A 20,531-nucleotide genomic window follows, 5' to 3' on the forward strand; every position below is an offset into this window, starting at 1 on the left:
TGACTTTGAAACCTTCTTGTTGCTCCATGTAAATTTCTTCTTCTAAGTCACCATGAAGAAACGTTGATTTCACATCAAGTTGCTCAACTTCTAAATTCAACCAGATAGCTAAACCAAGAACAACTCGGATAGAGAAAATTTTCACAATTGGAGAAAATATTTCTTCAAAATCAATACCTTTCTTTTGACTGAATCTTTTCACAACTAGTCGCGTCTTGTATCTTTGTTGTGAGCTATTATTTTCGGTCTTCAATTTGTAAACATATTTATTCTTGAGAGATTTCTTCTCTTTAGGCAACTTTACCAAGTCAGAGCTGTGGTTCACAAGCAAGGATCTCATATCTTCTTGCATGGCTTTAACCCACTCATTCTTCTGGTAGATGGTTGTCGCTCTCTTGTGGATCTTCTCAATGGAATCTCAACTGGTGGTGGAGGTGCTTGTTCAGTTGGTTCAACATCATCAACTATAGGAGTATCATCACTAGCATTCTCACCACAATCTTCTTGTTCATCTCCCTCATGATCATCATGAACTACGAGTGAAGGAATTGGACCCAAACTCCAAGGAATATAAACACAAGTTTTTGGCTTCTTAATATTATCACAATCGTCAAATAATTGGTCTTCAAGAAATACAACATCTCTACTTCTAATAATCTTCCTATTCACTAGATCTCATAATATGTACTCAAACTCTTCATGATCATATCCTAAGAAGATACATGCTTTTGCCTTATTATTAAGCTTGAACCTCTCATCTCTAGGAATATAAAAAAATACTTTACACCCAAAGACTCTCAAATGATTACAAGATATATCTTTTCCTTTTCATACTCTTTCTTTAGCATCACCTTTCAGATAAACTGATGGAGAAAAATTTATAAGGTTAACTATAGTTCTCACAACCTCCCCCCAAAATGACTTAGGTAACTTAGCGTAGGAAAGAATACACCTAATCCTTTTTTCAATTGTTTTGTTCATCCATTCTACAACACCGTTCTGCTAAGGAGTTTTAGAAACTGTTTTCTCAAGCCTGATACCATAAACCCTACAGTAATTCTCAAAATGACCCCTGTACTCGCTACCATTATATGCTCGAGCACACTTTAGCTTTTTGCTAGTTTCTCTTTCAACACTAATATGAAATTCTTTGAAAACATCGAGTACATGATTTTTAGATTTCAAAGCAAAAGCCCACACTTTTCTAGAATGGTCATCAATAAAAGTAACAAAATAAAGAGCACCTCCAAGAGTTCTAGTTTACATAGTATAGATATCATTATGAATTAAATCAATAATATCTGATCTTCGATATGATGGATATGTATGAAAGACAACTCTATGTTTTTTTTCAACTAAGCAATGATCACAAGATTTAAGAGATGTACCTTGCAACTTTGGTAAGAATTACTTTCTAGCAAGAGTTTGAAGTCCCTTCTCACTGATATGACTAAGCCTATTATGCTGAAGATCTATGCTTTCACCCTTCTGAATTGCATTAATCTCTCCTTTGTGTAGCTTAGCTTCCATGACATAAAAATAGTTAAGCTTCTTTCCTCTCGCCACAATTAGAGAACCTTTAGTGAGTTTCCATTTACTTTCACCAAAATAGTGTGTAAATCTCTCATCATCAAGTCTACCTATAGATATCAAGTTAAGATGAATATCTGGAACATGTCTAACATATTTGAGTATCAATTTGTTCTCAATACTAGTCTCCAAGCAAATATCTTCAATACCCACAATCTTAGATGTACCACTATTTCCTATTCTGACACTACCAAAATCACCAGTAGTGTAAGATCTGAAGTGATTACCATGAGAAGTAACATGAAATGAAGCACCAGAGTCAATTACCCAATTACTATCCTGAGCTACAAGATTGACACAACCGTCATCATAAACAATAATGATATCACCTTCAACAACAAGTATATTGGTCTCTTTCTCATTTTTCTTCATTTTATTCTGTTCTCGCTTCCAAAACATATACTCTTTCTTCTTGTGACCTAGCCTGTTATAGTGGAAATATTTGATATCCCTTCTAGACTTGGATCTTCCTCTATAACCATGTGGATTTCTACTATGACTTCTTCCACATTTTTCTTGTTTTTCAGAAACAAATGCACCAGAAGAAGATTCACCTTGTTCTTTCCTTCTAGCATCTTCATTTAGCAAATTGTCTTTAACCATATCTATAGTTAGAGTTCCCTCTGGCATGGAGTTATAAATTATCACAACATACGTTTCCCAACCTTTTGGTAAAGAGCTGAAAAGTAATAATCCTTGTATCTCATCATCTATATTTATTTTCATAGCAACTAACTTGTTTGTAAGACCCTAAAATAGACTTATATGCTCAATAATATTACCACCATCTTTATACTTCAAATTTACAAGTCTTCTAAGGAGAAATTCTGTTTCCCACTGTCTTTTTCGCAAAGTGATTTTCTAACTTTTGCCAAACAACATCAGCTCTGGTTTCATCAGAAATATGCTCATGCAAATTTATATACATCCATCTTCTAATATAAGCAATAGTTTTTCTATGTTGAACCTCTCATTCCTCATCCTCTATAGTAGAAGGTTTATCTTTAACCTTGATGGGCTTATACAAATCTTTGCGATAGAGCAAATCTTCCATCATACACCTCTAAGTGGAATAATTTGATAAGTTCAATTTAATCATACTATCTGACTGTTCCATTTCAATCACACAAGAAAAAAAAACTAGCACCGACCTGTTAAAGCGAAATAATTATTTTCTCTCTTTGTGTATCAAAATAAGTTCCTCATCAAAATACCAACTTGATATCAAAAACACATATCCACCAGAGCAGCATAAACAGTAGGATAATAAATCAATCACAAAGTGAGATCAAATTTTAACGTGAAAAATCCAATGCGGGAAAAACCACGAGACCGTAGTTCACTTCAAACTTCCACTATCACTAATAATATAACATGTTTACAATAAATCTTCTCTAAAATAACAAGAGGATCATAATAACATTAAGACCATATATCTTGGCTCAATAATAGCATATAATCATCACATGGATGAATTTCATCAAAAAGAGAATTTTAGATCTCACAAAATGGGTATAACAAGAAAATACCTCAGAGAGAATAAATTGTAGATTAACACCGTTAGGATTGTAAAGCTTACTACAAGAATTCTTCACATATAATTTGAATCAAAACAAAAAAACTCAAAATCCTAATTATCTCTCTTCTCTTTCTCTCTTTGTTATTTTCTCTCATTGTGCACCGCAATCGTTCGTTGCACGCCAAATTCGTTCGCTGCCCTCATTTGTGCACGTCTCTTTCTTTTTTTTCTTTTTTTTTTAATAATTCAGATTTGGGTTGACTACCTAATCATATAGTCGAAGCGGGTTGAACCCAACACTTGTGAAGTTGACACAGAGGACTATTATGGAGAGTTGGTCTAAGGCAAGGGTTTAGAGAGCTTCCTGTCTATGGTGAGAGGTAAGTTGATTTTGGGAAGACGATTTATCTTATTCGTGATAATCGTATCGTAGAGAGCTTCCTGTCTATTTGCTCATATGATTATCTTTTAATTGTCAGATGTATAATAGAAGCGTGACGAATCCATTCTTAATGTAATTAATATATTAAACAGATTATGAATATCATAGGAGTGAATTGATTATTGATTGATTTGTATGAAAAATATTCTATATGATTGTAACATTGTACCATCCTTGATTTTTCAGAAGTTGTTACACTAGTTCTAATATCATTAAAAAGTCTATTATTGATGAGTTTCAGTTAAACTAATCAAAATTAATATACATCAATTTAACCTAAAAAATTAAACTTTTAAATTATAGATCAAACCAATCTGATTTTTTCAATTCTGTGATGTGAGATTATCCTTTTGATTCATCTCCTTTCTCCTACCTGTAAAGGAGGTTTGTCTACACTTGACTTGTGTGATATGTAGTTCCTCTCTAGTAAGTCGTGTCATATCATATAATTTGAATCATATCTTTAATCAATAGACCAACAACGGGTGTCACGATACTTATCAATTCGAGTTTCTTGGATTTAGTAAACTCTTCTGTTGAACCCGCTTCGTATTCAACGAAAAAAAGGTACGTTACACACATACTCGTTTCTTTATTGAAAGAAGAAAAGGACGTGTATGACTGCATGTCACTAGATTTGTTGGAGTGATTTCACAACCATACAATTCATCTCACATTTCTTTCCCTCCTCTGATGACTCCTTGCCTTGTAAGCAGTCATTGTCTGCTTTACAGCTTCACAAAAGGTAAGATGGGACCTCTGAGAGTGAAGTCAATTCAAGTCGAGCAAATTATCTTTAGGAAGCTCTTTATGCCACACAGCATCATGTTGGTCGTCGCATGCGTTTACCCATTAAACACCTTCAGTACTTTCTCAATCTGTCAGCCTGTTTCTGCGAATTGAAATTAATCACTACAGAATGGGCAGGTCTTTACCACATGCCCTCCGCTACAGCATCAGCTTCATACTACAAAAAAGGCATGGTCATATGATGTGAACAACAACCCCTACTTTAGCCGACTTGTTGACTTGGTGGCACAGCCGGAGAACGGGAGTCCATATAGTCGATCATATTTTAGCATTCATCAAGTCAGAAAGCTTGAGCACATCGAGAGAAGGGAGACTCGGCAGTGTGTTGACAGTCGATAGGGTTCCAAAGACCTGCTTCATTGTTGGGCGTGACTCTGGGTCATGTTCCACGCAGCAAAGTGCCAACCTCAAAACTGCAGCTACCTCGTCTGCAACCTCCGTCGTAGGGAGTGATGGACGCTGGTCTAATACATATTTCACAAGCGTGTTTTTCGGCGACGAAGGCAATGACAGAACGGAAACGAGTCCTTCCCCATGTCCTCCTATTAGCAACTCAAGCGTGACCACTCCGAAACTGTAAACATCGCATTTGGTGGTCACTCTCATCTCATAAGCAAGCTCTGCAAACAATAACCGATAACTGAGGAAACCTTATATCGTAGAAGGATCTCCAAAAGACAGCTATGTTAGGCTACTTTGCGCCTTGATTGATGAATAACTACGTGTACAGTAAATCGACTGCTGTTTTCTATTTCTAGATTGATGAATAATTCATGTAAATGAGCTACAAGCTGATGGACTTTTAACTTGCAAAAAATGTATTACTATATGACGTCGGGGGAGAAACTTACCCGGTGCCAAGTAACCATATGTGCCGGCAAGCATGCTCCAATTTGATGAATCTGGCTTCAGGAGTCGAGCAATACCGAAGTCAGAAACACAAGCCTTGAGTTCTGAATCGAGCAGAATATTGTTGGTGGTTATATCTCGATGAACAATGGGCTGATCGCAATCATGATGCATGTAGGACAGAGCACGAGCCACATCTTTGACAATGTTCACCCTCTTCACCCAGTCCAGTTCGGCAGCTGCTGCTTCGCTTCTGAGGAGGGATCCCAAACTTCCTCTCTCCATGTACTCGTACACCAGAAACTTGTGTCGAGCAGAGGAGCAGAATCCGTAGAGCTTGACGATATTTCGATGTCGAATTTGAGTAAGAGTATGTATCTCGTTTTGAAAGGATTGCTCATTCGATGTAGTTTCGTCTTCCTGCAGATGAATTTTCTTCACTGCTAGCATCTGCCCGCTTGCTAATTCTGCTCTGTAAACGCTGCCATATGCACCACTTCCGATACAGTATTTTTCATTAAAATCCTCCGTGGCTGCAACGATATCCTTGTATGCATATCTTCCATCAAAGTTAAATACACAGAATGTCATGCCTTCTTTGTTGCCATTATTTTCGGAAGGCATGGAATGTTTCTTGGTCTTCTGGAACAGTGAAAACGCTCCCAGAAAAACAAGTAAGATGAATAAGACGACCACGGAAGCAATGATAGCTGAGATAATTGCTCTGTGGTGCTTGCTTCCATCATCTTTCCTTGCAGTATAAGAAAGACATGGAGGCAGGCCTTTGACGACCCCACACAAACCTTTGTTGTGGACAAACCACTTCGCCGGAGCTTTCCGGAAGACTGGGCTCTCAGGCACAGCCCCCTCCAATTCATTATATGATACGTCAATGATTAATAAGCTGATCATAGCACTTAGTGAAGATGGAAGACCACCGGACAAATTATTATGTGAAAGATTCAGAATTTGCAGCATCGTAAATTTGCTGAACTGTGAGGGTATCTCACCCGTTAGTGAGTTGTGGCTGATGTCCAATGCGTCTTGAAGGTACTCCAGGCTGCTGATCTCTGCAGGAATTCCTCCGCCGAACTTGTTGCCATTAAGCTTCAGGGAGCGGAGCTTGAGACAAATGCCTATTTGAGACGGTATTCTTCCTGTCAAGCTGTTAACTGATAGATCAAGGATTTCAAGGTCGGGCATCCTTCCAAACTCTATTCGTACCTCTCCGCCGAGTCGATTGCAGCTCAGGTTCAGCTTGTAGAGATGAGGTAACCTGCCCAAGCTCTTTGGAATCTCCCCCTGTATGTAGTTGGAAGAAAGGTCCAGTTCTCGTAGTTCTTTTAGATTGCCGAATTCTGGTGGAATGGCTCCGGTGATGTTGTTATTTGAGATTGCCAGGAATGTGAGATTGTCCCATCTTCCCCAGTCCGGTGGGAGTGCACCTGACAGCCTATTGAATCTTAAATCCATATAAGAAAGATGTGGATACACTCCAAGAAGTTGTGATATATCCCCGGTGAGTTGGTTTTGCTCGAGACGGACTCTGATCAATCCCGTACAGTTCTTTAAGGTCCCGGGAAGTTGACCTCTGAAGCTGTTGTTGCTCAGTGAGAGATACTGTAGGGTTCTTCCTTTGCATATGTTTGAAGGCAAGTCACCGGAGAAGAAGTTGTCTGACAAAAGAAGCGATGTCAAACCTGTGATGTTGTTTAACTCGGCAGGCAATCGACCAGACAACCGATTATTGAACAAGCTTAGGTCAGTGAGGTTCCTTAAGTTACCGAGGGATGGAGGAATTGAACCGAAAAGCTGGTTGTCATGGAGATCCATACCCATGAGCTGGGTCAGGTTTCCGAAAGTGGATGGTATCGGCCCGGAGATTTGGTTGTCGGGCAGAAAAAGTTGGGTTAACTCATTTAGATTTCCTATTTCCGGAGGGATAAAGCCTGACAATTCATTAACCCCAAGATAAAGTTTCTCTAATTTAGTTTGATTTCTTCCCATAAAGAAAGGGATATGACCTGTTAGACTATTATTGAAGAGCCCAAGTTGCACAAGGTTTAATAGATTTCCCAATTCTCTGGGGATGAATCCCGAGAGATGATTTTGATAGAGAGACAACTGGTATAGGTTCGTCAAGTTCCCTAAACTGGGAGGGATGAAGCCAGATAGTTGGTTCTTCCCAAGTGTAAGATGCATCAACTTCTGAAGTCTTCCAAGCTCCTGAGGTATGAAACCTGTAAGTTGATTATCTCGCAGGTGCAAGTGCAGAAGCCCGGTAAGATTGCCCAAGGATGGAGGGACACAACCACTTAACTGATTCTTATTGAGATATAGGAACTGGAGCGCCTTCATGGAGCCTATTTCGACCGGGAGTTTGCCCGTGAACCGGTTGCCTATGAGATCAAGATATACAAGGTTGGAGAGAGCCGAGATGGTCGGAGGAATGACGCCGTCGAGCTGGTTGTAGGAGAGGTTGAGACCGACGAGTGATCTCAGCGTTGAGAAGTTGAGAGCATCGAGTGGCCCTTCTAAGCTCATGTTCGGCAGGGACATGTCGGTGATGACAGGGCGTCCTCTGTGCGTAAGGTTGCACGTAACTCCAGTCCAATTGCACGGATTAGAGCTGAGATTCCAGGATTCAAGGAATTGCTGGCCGTGAAGGGTGGACTTCCAGTGGAGTAGGGTTCTCGCTTGTGACCCGAGTGAAGCTGTCACCGAGACAAGATGAAGAGAGAGCAGCAGCAGGAGGAGGAGAGTGGTGGAGAGGAGCCGCCAGTTGTGCAGCTGGGATGCCATAACTGCAGTGTAGCTAATCTGGGGGAGGATGTTGTACTGCGAGCAAACAAAGGGCCCCCTTATATAAAATGTATGAGATGGATGTGAACTATCGGGAACCGAGTGGGACACATTTGAGTCTCGAGCATCCTCACCAGCGGGGCTAAAGCTGGATGGTATCACCCGTTCTCATACTGTCCCCTCCGCAAAGTTTGGTGGAAGGTTAAGAACCATTCCTTTCGATCATCACCACTGATCACTTTTCATTTGTTAAAGCATAAAGTGGACTCATATTATTACTTGGAGAAATCAATGTCATATAAGAAGAAGCACAAGAAAAACTTTGTAGCAGTAGATTTCTGAGTCAAGTCAGCTGATCTTATCAAGTTCAGCATATTCCTTCTGCCAACTGGGAGTCATTTTATAATGTTAAAGAAGAATAGCTTTTGTGACATTAAAATAAGAAGAGTTTTGCTGATGATTAATTTTCTGCAGGTGCGGCCAAATGATCAAGATTCGGAATCCCATTTGAGACGTCGACTTTCTATAAATCAAATGTGCAGTTAAAACTATTGTCATTTATTAATGCATAAAGAGATATATGATTTCATGGCTATCGAGATCAGGTTGGGTAGAGATGACGTGCTGAACTTACCCAATGGTTCGTTTCAAATGAGTTGGATCCCGATTCGATTTGGTTGATCCACAATGGATACGGAACTTGATAGTGAGATTTATCGAGGCCAATGGAGGAAAGAGTATTCCAGATTTGAACGATAGAGAAATAGGCAAAGAGATGTGAGTGGGCATTATTATCAAGAATGCCTCAACCAATGAGACTAGGCCATATGTTAGGCTTAAAAGGATAAAGATCCTAATTCCAAAAGTCATAATAGAATGAGACAAAAGGCAAGGGACATGCATGATGTGTTGGTCCGGGACAATTTGGTTTTGGACATTAAAGGTGTTTAATGTGGTTTTGATGGCTGCGAATGGCAACCCCGGCATGGTAGTATTTAGTGTTGAAGTCGCCATCATCAATCCATTTAACCTTGATGTGAGACCACCATGTAAGATTAACTTGGCGAAGGAGGGCATTATATTTGTTACGAAGACAAATATGTGCTTAAGAGCAAAATCACATTGTTTAAGAGAGTATCAGCTTGAGTGGATGCAAGAAGGTACATTATAGTAAACATTGATCTTTGGCATATCATTACTAAGATCACAACAACATGTAATTAGTGATACAAATATGCATACACAATTGTACACATCATAGGAACACACCAAAGAAATCATCCAACTTTCACAACAACGATACATGATATGAACAATATTCACAACACTCGATCACATCACAATAAACATATATAAGTATTGCTGATAGTAAACATAACAATATTCACAACAGTAATGCATAATAGTTCACAACAACAAATATATACACATCATAGTATTCACAACAAAGATATGAACATACATTAATATCACAATAAACATATATATACCAAATTTCATTACAGCAAATAACATATATAACGCTCAAAGAACTTTACCAGCAACAGAAGCTTGACAAGGAAACCATGTACTACACACAGATCAAACCTTTCAATGGCCAATAAAAGATGCAACGGATGGAAGCGAAGTCCACTTGGTTGATCATATTTCTCGAGTCATCAAATCAGAAAACTTCAATGCATGGAGAGATGCCGGGCTCGGCTGCGCCGATGACTTTTCAAAGATCTGCTTCATCGTCGGGCGAGTTTCTGGGTTGATGTCAACGCAATGGATCGCCAATGTTAAAGCTGCAGCTACTTCATCTGCAACTTGGTCAACCGGAAGTGATACACGCTGGTCTAATATATCTTTCACAAACAGGCTTTGGCCGGAGGAAGATGATAGGGTAGAAATGATATCTCCTGGGTAAGTTCCCACTAGCAACTCGAGTGTGATCACCCCAAAACTATACACATCGCATTTGGTGGTCAGTCTCATTGTATAAGCGAGCTCTACAGACAAGAAGATCGATGATCAAACTTCCTTGATACAGAAGTATGTCCTCTAGTTAGAAAGTTAAGAGTCAACGCAATAGGGACATTTGCACTTTTACTGAAACAACAATCTACGATTCTAAAATACCATAACATGTCAAGAAATCTTCGTATGGAGTTACAAAATATTAATCAAAATGTTACCTGGTGCCAAGTAACCATGCGTGCCGGCAAGCATGCTCCAGTTTGAGGTATCTGGATTCAGGAGTCGAGCAATGCCGAAGTCAGAAACACAAGCCTTGAATTCTGAATCCAGTAGAATATTGTTGCTGGTTACATCTCGATGAACGATAGGTGGAACACAATCATGATGCATGTAGGAGAGAGCACGAGCCACATCTTTGACAATGTTCACCCTCTTCACCCAGTCCAATTCTGCTGCTGCTGCTTCGATTCTGAGGACGGATCCCAAACTCCCTCTCTCCACGTACTCGTACACGAGAAACTTGTGGTGAGGAGAGGAGCAGAATCCGTAAAGCTTGACAATATTGCGATGTCGGATTCGAGTAAGAGTTTCTATCTCATTCTGAAAGGGTTGCTCGTCCACCGTGTTCTCGTGTTCGGACAGGTGAATTTTCTTCACTGCTAGCACCTCTCCACTTGATAATTATGCTCTATAAACACTGCCATATGCACCGGTTCCGATCAAGTACTTCTCATCGAAATCTTCTGTTGCTTCGATGATATCCTTGTATGCAACTTTTCCATCAAAATTCAAAACAGAGAATGTACCCTGTTTGATGGGATTATTGACAGCTTGCACTGTGTGTTTCTTCGTCTTCTGGAATGGCAAAGCAATTCCGACGAACGCAAGCAAGAGAAGTAAGACGACCATAGATGCAACAATAGATAAGAAAATAACTGTGTGATGCTTCCTTCCGTGGTGTTCATTTGCAGTAGATGAAGCACATGGAGGCAAACCTTTGACAACCCCACACAAACCTTTGTTGTGGACAAACCACTCTACTGGAGCTTCCTGGAAATGCTTGTTATCGGGAACTGGACCCTCCAATTCATTGTATGAGACATCGATGATGAACATGCTACGCATATCCCTAAAAGTTGATGGAAGATTACCCGTCAAGCCATTGTGTGATAGATTCAAATTTTGCAACATCAACAATTTACCGAATTGCGTTGGTATGTCCCCTGTCAATGAGTTATGGCTGATGTCGAGTGCGTATTGAAGGCACACCAGATTGCCTATCTCAAAAGGAATGCTTCCGCTGAGGTTGTTGTTGTTAAGCTTCAGCAATTGGAGGTTCATGCAATTTCCTATCTGATATGGTATCGTTCCTGTCAAGCCGTTTCTCGACAGATCAAGAAGTTCAAGGTTGGACATCCTTCCCAGCTCTGCTGGTATCTCTCCAATAAGTTGATTGTTGCTCAGGTTGAAGTTATAAAGATGAGCCAGGTTGCCCAAGCTCCTCGGGATCTCTCCTTGGAAGTAGTTTGAAGAAAGGTCCAGTTCTTCCAGCTTTGATAGCTGTCCAAGTTCTGATGGTACAACTCCGGTGATATTGTTATTTGAGATTCTTAATGACTCCAGATTGTGCCATCTTCCCCAGTCTGATGAGATTGCACCCGACAATCTATTGAAGCTTAAATCCAAATACCAAAGATTGGGATATACCCCAAGGTGTTCAGATACATCCCCGGTCAGTTGATTATGATGCAGACGAACATTCTTGAGGCTCGTACAATTCTTCAATGTTGCGGGAATGGGACCTTGGAAGCTGTTGTTGCCCAGAGAGAGGAACCATAGGGCTCCTCCTTTGCATATCGCTGGAGGCAAATAACCAGAAAAGTTATTATTTCTCAATTGAAAAGTAGCCAGACCTGTAATGTTGTTCATCTCCGGAGGCAAAGGACCAGACAATTGGTTATCGTATAAGCGTAGATCGATGAGGTTCCTTGAGTTACCAAGTGATGGTGGGATTTGGCCCGAGAGCTGGTTAATTTGGAGAGCCAAGGTAGTGAGTTGGTGCAGCTTTCCAATTTCTGGAGGCATAGAACCTGACAATTCATTCATCCAAAGGACAAGGATCTCCAACTTGCTCTGATTTCCCACCGATGAAGGGATGGGACCTGTTAGGCTATTATTAGCGAGCGAGAAGTGCACTAGGTTTATTAGGTTTCCTAGTTCTCTAGGAATGAATCCCGATAATTGATTTTGAGAGAGGTCCAACATGTTGAGGTTTGTCAAGTTTCCTAAACTAGGAGGGATGGAACCGCTGAGTTGGTTTGTCCAGAGAGCAAGGTAGGTCAACTTTCTAAGTCTCCCCAACTCCTCCGGGATGACACCCGAAATATTATTTATTTCTAGTTGCATTTCTGTAAGCCTACTAAGGTTGCTCAGAGACGGAGGTATAGGACCACTTATCTGATTCTCGCTAATATTTAGGAACTGAAGCGCCTTCATGGAACCAATCTCTACAGGAATTCTTCCAGTGAACCTGTTGGCAGTCAGATCAAGAGATACGAGGTTGGAGAGAGCCGAAATGGTAGGGGGAATGTTCCCGTTCAGCTGGTTGTAGCTGAGGTTGAGATTGGCAAGCGATCGGAACGCCGAGAAATTAAGAGCATCGAGTGGCCCTGCTAAGCTCATATTTGGCAGCTGTATCTCGGAGATGACCAAGCGCCCATTGCGTGCGGTGTTGCATGCAACCCCAGTCCAATTGCATGGACTGGAGTCGACGTTCCAGGACGCGAGCAACTGCGGACTTCGGAGTGTGGACTTCCAATGGAGTAGAGCTCTCCCTTGGGACCCCAGCACTGAAGCTGCTCTTACAAGAACAACAAAAGGAGAGAGAAAAACTAGTAGGAGTAGTGTGGTGGAGAGAGAACTTCTGCGTAGTTTACATGCCATGATCGTAATATAGCTTAAGAAAGGATTGCAGAACTTTTTGTCGTGCGTTTGGGCAAAGAGATGAGGGAACTTTTATAGGCGATACTCCCCTGTGAAAATAATGTCTATACATTTACATCCAACAGTTGCTATAGTAGCAATGGAGCGGAGAGAATGTGTGGTGAATTCATGTCGTGTTATGCACGTTGCCTAGAAGGCTTTTACAGGCCTTATCCAATGTTCTTAGAGCGAGACTTAGTTTACGGTGTCAGCAGAAAAGGACAAAAAAGATGAAGCACCAATCGAATAATTGTGGTTGTATAATGTGGAAATATTTGTGTATCTCGAAGGAAAAAAAAGACGAGTGATCGGAAATAGCCATTTCTTTGGTGAATCCAGTCTCTTGTTAGTGCCTATGATCATCGGTTGAAGTCTTCGTTTTGCTGTCGACATTTAATGTTGTGCCACCTCACTGTTGGATGATTGATTTGTGCGCCTGTCCAGAAGAGAAATATTCCAAGAACATTTAATGGTTGATGATTCTATTTCTCTTGAGGTTTGACACCATTGACTTGACCACATCCTATAAGTATACAAATCTTTCAACGAAAAGAATTAGTTTTTCGCCGTACGAATTAAGATGGCTGTTACTTAATTATATTTTATTTATTTGTATTTGTGTGTATATATTATGATTAAATATAATGATAGAACTATCTTAGATAAATTATAAAGATCATTTTAAATTATATTAAAAAAAATTAATATTATTATGATACGAAGCATAATATTGATAATGTATAATCGGTATGATTCATATTGCTAATCATACTTAATATATTATTATTATATTTATTGACTTTTTTTTAAATTTGTATGTGTATAAATTATTTTCAAAATTCAAAATCCAATTAGATAAAATTATTTTTAAATAAATTTTATTTTATTTTAAATTATTTTGTATCTTATCAATTAATGGGCAAAGTGAAAGAATGTTAGATTATATTATCCTATCTAATTTGATAAGATATATTATGGATATAATTATATTCTAATTATGATTATTAACTAATAGAAAGGAAGTCTAATTACGATAAAATTCCTTATGAGATGATCTTGATAGGATATACTCTCCTAATTACTTATCATAACTTTCTCTACTCTCACCTATAAATAGATAAGACATTATAGGAACTATATACATAATATATAGATGATACATAAATGTGTAGATATGTAAAATTATTAAAAAATTATAAATATTTTCTCATTTCCCTATAATCACGTGAACCGGTCAATGAAAAATTACAGATATTTTCTCATATTCCTTTGTCCCTAAATCTATTAATTATAGTGGTCATGTGAAGGATAGAAAGAGAAGAGAAAACACATCTAGTTTTTCTTGCAAATTGATATTGTTATAATTTTCAAATCCGACGATGGTACAATTAAAATCAGATAAAGATTTTTTGAATAATATTCAAAGGTACACATTATAAATTTAGAAATCTATTATTATTTAATTTTAGATTTTGGGATTAAATTTTTTTGTATAATAATAATATTTTATACTTATAAGATCAACATGGCCAAACGTGGTAGAGATTGATGAAGAATGCATTGAGTTAACATAATTAGGTATGATGAATATTGACAAAGAATAATGGAAAACATATTAAACCGATAAGACCAAGCGTGGTGGAAACCAATAGAAAATGATGGAGAATACACTAGGCTAATATGATCAAGCACGTAGACCGACGAAGAACGATAGAGAATGCACCATGTCAATACGAACAAGCGGAGATTGATGGAGACCATGGTAGGCGATACTCGCCCATGAAAAAGTCTTTATATTGGATTTAATGAGCATTACTCGCCGATGAAAACGTCTTTATATTGGATTTAATGAGCATTACTCGCCGTTCACTTTCTTTCCATCTAACAGTTGCGATGTTAGCAATGGGGCGGAGTGGGTGAGTGATTACTTCTATACCGTGTTATGCACGTTGCCAGCTAGCAATCTTCCACACTCCTTGTCCAATATTCTTAGACTAAGACATAGTTTCGGAGTCAAAAAAAAAAAAAAAGCAAAGAAAAGATGGAGCACCAATTGGATAGTTGTGGTTGTTTGTACGTTGCTGTATTAAAAATTAATGTGGATATATTAGTGTTTCTCGACAGAACAAAAAAAGAAAAAGAAAAATCCGAGAGGGCCATTTCTTTGGTGAATTCTCGACAGAAAAAAAAAAAAGAAAAAGAAAAATCCGAGAGAGCCATTTCTTTGATGTGGACATTTAATGTTGTGTCACCTCATCGTTGCCAGAAGACGATGACTCCTACATTTAACGGTTGATGGTTCTATTTCTCTTTAGTCTTCACACCATTCACGTTTATGTGAGAATTAAGAAATGTATATTTTATTATATATTTTCTGTTCACAACTCTATTTATAGGAGGGAATGAAGGGAATCTATGATGGAATATAAAAAACCTTTTGATAGTTTTTATACAAGTCTTTCAAGAGAAAGACGAAGAAAGCGGTAAAAGTCATGACGAAATGAACTAGCTGTTTCAAATTAATTAAAAGTGGGTTGGAATAGAGCCATCTAATTAACTCTTTCATTTAATTATTTAGGAATAGAACGAAACGAAACCCCCCCCCCCAAAAAAAAAACTCATTCATTTTAGTTTGATTAAGAAATAACTTGGAACTAATTGTCATAAAAATTCTCTCTTTGAAAAGAGATGTGCCCTATTCATATTTTTCAGAAAAATACTCGAGTACATTATATGCACCGATTTATAGGATGAATCGGTCCGATCCTCGATATATAAGACTGATACTATCGTTGGAGTAATTTTTATTATTTTTATATCTTTACTTAAGTACTATAAGTTTATTTAATAATAATATAACTGATGCTATGAAACTCAAAATCTAATGGTAATCAGTTTATTTATAAAAAATAAAATTTTAATTAGACATTCATATTGATTTAGAAATAAAAATGACTAAGAAGACTTCTATATTAGTTTTTTTGGCAGGGTTGTACTAAGTTCGGATCGGACACTAATGGCTTGGCAAAACAATGGCATTAGAGCTTAGATTTAACCTAAGACTTGACTCTGGCATTATAACAAAGTGAACCCAATTGACGTCAGCTTTAATTTATCAAGTGAATATGAATTCGTCTTGGCAATTAATTGGCTTTGGCATGCATCTTGACGTTGGGATAAGAGAAGATTGAAGGATGTGATGATCCATGTGTGTCGACTCCCCTCCCTTGAAATCAACATAGTCAATTGCGACGACGACGACTACGTCGACGACGACGACGACGACGACGACGACGACGACTACGTCGACGACGACGACGACGACGACGTCGACGACAACGAACCAATAAATAAATAATTATTATTATTATTTGAATCTGGAATCCTGTATAACTTAACTCAATGAGTCAAGGGACTTACCAACGAACGCGAGCAATCGCCCAACTTGGAGGGTAGATCTCTCTCTCTCTCTCTCTCTCTCTGAGTGGAGCTGTTGTTAAAAGAACAAGAAAAGGAGAGAGTTGTCGTAGCGACAGTAAGGTGGTAGAGACACAACATCTGTATCGTTGAGATGCCATTTTTATTGTGGTGATCACAGAGATAAGGAAATTGATAAGTGCTCGATAAAATGTACTCACCTTTCATGCAAATAGTTCCTAACTCGTAGTACTCATCTGCACCCACCTAACAATCTGGCAGATATTACTAATTACATCCATCTTGTGGTGGCAATGCACATAATTGTTTTGTTATTTGTACATACAACTTCATCTCGATGAAGATTTCTTAGGTTGATTCGAACCAACCTAAAGGATCGGGTCCGGGTTTGATTACACGAAACTGACCTAATGAGTTGCTTCAAGATTGACAAACCCAAATCTGCAACAACAGCAACATAGATAGAATTTATGGTTCAAGATTATAATTCAAAAGAACTCTACAAGTAGCAGAAACTCAACAAGAAAACACACAGATCAAACCTTTCTGTAAGGCTTTCAGCCTAGCGAAAAGTTGCGGAGCGGTATAACCTCGCAATCTCCGCACGCTTCCCTAAGAGAAAAGCAATGCCAAAACTATACAATTCATTTATCATCCCAAATTTACACAATTGAATAAAAGTCTAACATTCATCTTACATATTCATAATATGCATATCAATATAATAATAAAAAATTAAATACCTTAATAAGTTTTTCCAAGCATATCCACTAATGACTTGCTCCTCGATTTCTAAAATATTCAAGCACAAGGGTACAATAGCTTAGTAAGCACCCATAACTCACGTACCAACAAAACTAATATAAAAGAATAAATCTTTTTATCAAAACTTATAAGTCACTTTTCAATTAGTGCTTGTTTCCAATAAATAACTGCATAGAAAAAAAATTTATATAAAGAAATCATAACATAAGCTAATCAAAACTGAGATTTATATATCGTGCAAATGATATGCTTATAATAGAATAACTTTCAAATAATTTTTTTTTCAAAGTAATATATAAATAGCTAAGGTCATATAATATATATATATATATATATATATATATATATATATATATATATATATATATATATATATATATATATATATATAATTTTAGTAACGACAGCTATGGCTATACTATATCCGCTGACAATGTCTAGAATCATATTTAACCCCATGATATAGATAACACATGTTTCCCTATGTCAGGACTTAGAAGAATCTGGTTTCTAACAAATACTAATATTTTACCCCCATTAGTGTGGTTCAGATCATAACCACACCAAACAATCTGAAACGTTACAAATCATATGTCAAACTTTTGAATGAATTTTTATAAAACATTTGACAGAAACATATAACATTTTTCAAAAATAATTCCATAATATTTTTTACCATAAAATAATTTGTAGGCCAATACTTATTTCAAATAATATTTGTAAAACAAACATATACATTTTTAATGATTGCAAACATGTATAATAAATATTTTAATATTTTTGAATAATAAAGTATTTCAGAAATCAATAAAAATCACATAATTCAATAATATATATATATATATATATATATATTTTTTTTTTTTCATTACTTCGAAAATAGATTAGACGGAGTTGTTCGAATACTTATCTAGATCTTGGCCTATAAATCCGACATCAGAGAATCCTTCCTCTTTTCCTATATCATATGAGATATATAAATTAAAATCTTATATGAAATCTTACAATAAATGCATTATTTAATTTATTTTTTCCTTATAATTTTCTCTTTTCTTTCTCCCTTTATTTATTTATTAATTTTAATCTCTCGATCTTGTTCTTCTTCCTATTTGACTTTTCTCTCCTTTGCTTTAACTTTTTTTTTTTCTATAATTTCTTCTTCCCTTCGTCGCCCACAATCTGTGGTTGAGTGACAGCAACGAAATTTTCTTTCTTTTTTTTTCTCCAACCTACTGATCCCATCATACTCGGAACATGATTGGCACTTTCCGTATGTCACCATGTGGCCTACACCACCACCTACGCTGCAAGGTTGCAACATCATAATCTCCTCTCCGCCTCTTTGCTGTTTCGTCATCTGCCAAGAGAAGCCTGAGAGTCGCCAAGGCGATCAAGCTTTTTATATATAAATATATGATTTTCCTTTTCTACTGTTCACTTCATTTTATTCTTGCATTATAGATTTTTTTTTCCTAACTTTCTTGTCTCTTTCTCTTGATCGGTACTCTACCGATCCCCGTTAATTTCTCTTTCTGTCTTCTTCTTAGACTCTTTTATTTTTTATTTTTACTTCTCTTTAAGAATTGATTCGTAGTAGTTATCTAGTTATCATGTTCTAGGTAGTTTTAGGTATGTTTCAAGAAGTGACCCATGATTTAGAAGTTATAAGGTAGTTTCTATAATTACCTCAACCATGGGTGACATAGTGGAGTGAGGTAGTTACCACTAGGTTCTATAAATAGGACCATAGTTCATGAAGTAAGATAGAAGGAGAATATACTTGGGAATATCTTGTAAGTGTTCTATGTCAATCATCTTGTTTTAAATACTACATTGATTTTCTTGATCGAAAAGATTCTTTTTACTAATATCGTACTATTATGTTTTTATTATTTCCTTACTCCTTAATCCCCAATATTTATGGTATCAGAGCTAAGTTTCAATTTAAACAGGGTATTATGACTTTCAATGATAATTCCATATCTCAACCCCTTATTCATATCTTCTCGGGCAAATGCTATGAATTTTGGAGTATCAAGATGAAGACTCTATTCGAGTCTCAAGATCTTTGAAACTTAATAGAGAATGGATATGCGGATCCAGATGAAGAAATCACGCTGAGGGAGAATAGAAAGAAGGACTTAAAGACATTGTTCTTCATTCAATAAGCTGTACATGAGACAATCTTCTCAAGAATTGTAGCAGCGACAACCTCAAAACAAGCTTTGTTAATACTTCAAAATGAATTTCAAGGCTTATCAAGGGTGATTACGGTAAAACTTCAAACATTTCGTCGTGAGTTTCAAATTTTATTCTTGAAAAACAATGAATCGATGTAAGATTTTCTTTCTTGAGTGATTGAAATTGTTAGTCAAATGAAATCTTATGGTGAACATCTTCCTGATCATATAATTGTTGCAAAAGTTTTGAGAAGTTTAACTCCGAAATTTAATCATATTGTTGCTGCAATTGAAGAGTCAAAAGATTTATCTACACTTTCATTTGATGAACTAATGAGTTTCTTGCAAGCACATGAAGCAAGGTTGAACAGGTCACTTGAAAAAAGTGAAAAGAAAGCATTTCAGGTTAAGGGAGAGTTCTACTTCAAAAGAAGACAAAAAATCAATAGGAAGAGGACGTGAGGAGGATTTCATGGTAGAGGAAATGTAAGAGGAAAAAAAAGAGGACACTTTGATGGGCATGATGAACAAAGACAATCAAATTATGATAAAAAAAATTATACGAGTGAAATTCAATATCACTATTGTAAAAAGTTTGGTCACATGAAGGTGGATTGCTGGAAAAGAGAAAAGCAAGCAGGCTATGTGAAGGAAAATGAAGAAAATAGTAAATTATTTAGGACTCATTCACAAGTTAATGATATCTCAAATGATATTTGGTTTCTAAATAGTGGGTGTTCTAATCATGTGTCAAGCATAAAATCAATGTCTAGAGATATTGTAGAAACTCATAAGTTGAAAGTTAGGCTTGGAGATAACAAGCAAATCTAAGTGAAAGGAAAATGAACAATTGAGGTGAAGACAAATAAATGGAAGGTAAAATACCTTGATAATATTTTCTTTGTTCCTACTTTATCACGTAACTTGTTGAGTGTTGGTCAATTGATAGATGATGGATATTCAGTTATATTTGATGATGGTTCATGCACTATTAAAGATAAAATACCTGGTTTGATTACGGTAAATGTTTGCATGATGCAAAACAAGATGTTTCCACTTGATGATTCAAATATTGAAAAGTATGCTCTTATCACAACTCAAAAGAATGAGTTTAATTTATGACATTTAAGATATGGACACCTTAACATTATGGGTTTAAGGTTGTTAAATAAAAAAAGAATGGTTTTCGGATTGT

At 37.1% G+C, this 20,531-nt stretch overlaps 2 protein-coding genes across 2 annotated transcripts; both read right to left on the reverse strand.

Annotated features, from left to right (window-relative positions):
• Nucleotides 1-4,103: 4,103 nt before the first annotated feature.
• LOC135652761 (MDIS1-interacting receptor like kinase 2-like) lies at nucleotides 4,104-8,306 on the reverse strand. Its single transcript, XM_065173986.1, has 2 exons — nucleotides 5,213-8,306; nucleotides 4,104-4,981 (listed from the first exon to the last, which is right to left on the reverse strand). Exons 1-2 carry the CDS (start codon nucleotides 8,010-8,012, stop codon nucleotides 4,620-4,622), a joined length of 3,162 nt encoding a protein of 1,053 aa, XP_065030058.1. The 5' UTR covers nucleotides 8,013-8,306; the 3' UTR covers nucleotides 4,104-4,619.
• Nucleotides 8,307-9,448: 1,142 nt separating this feature from the next.
• LOC135672512 (MDIS1-interacting receptor like kinase 2-like) lies at nucleotides 9,449-12,937 on the reverse strand. The gene is made up of 2 exons (XM_065180993.1): nucleotides 10,190-12,937; nucleotides 9,449-10,003 (listed from the first exon to the last, which is right to left on the reverse strand). Exon 1 carries the CDS (start codon nucleotides 12,912-12,914, stop codon nucleotides 10,653-10,655), a length of 2,262 nt encoding a protein of 753 aa, XP_065037065.1. The 5' UTR covers nucleotides 12,915-12,937; the 3' UTR covers nucleotides 9,449-10,003; nucleotides 10,190-10,652.
• Nucleotides 12,938-20,531: the final 7,594 nt, after the last annotated feature.

This window comes from Musa acuminata, chromosome BXJ1-4, assembly GCF_036884655.1.
Source record: "Musa acuminata AAA Group cultivar baxijiao chromosome BXJ1-4, Cavendish_Baxijiao_AAA, whole genome shotgun sequence".
In the NCBI taxonomy this organism is placed as follows: domain Eukaryota; kingdom Viridiplantae; phylum Streptophyta; class Magnoliopsida; order Zingiberales; family Musaceae; genus Musa; species Musa acuminata.

What these genes read in the sequence shown, in the direction of transcription:
- LOC135672512 (XM_065180993.1), bottom strand. Translation starts at nt 12,914, where the DNA reads ATGGCATGTAAACTACGCAGAAGTTCTCTCTCCACCACACTACTCCTA.
- LOC135652761 (XM_065173986.1), bottom strand. Translation starts at nt 8,012, where the DNA reads ATGGCATCCCAGCTGCACAACTGGCGGCTCCTCTCCACCACTCTCCTC. An exon ending in ATATGGTTACTTGGCACCGG is followed by an intron (nt 4,982 to 5,212) that starts GTAAGTTTCTCC and finishes TATTGTTTGCAG; the next exon opens with AGCTTGCTTATGAGATGAGA.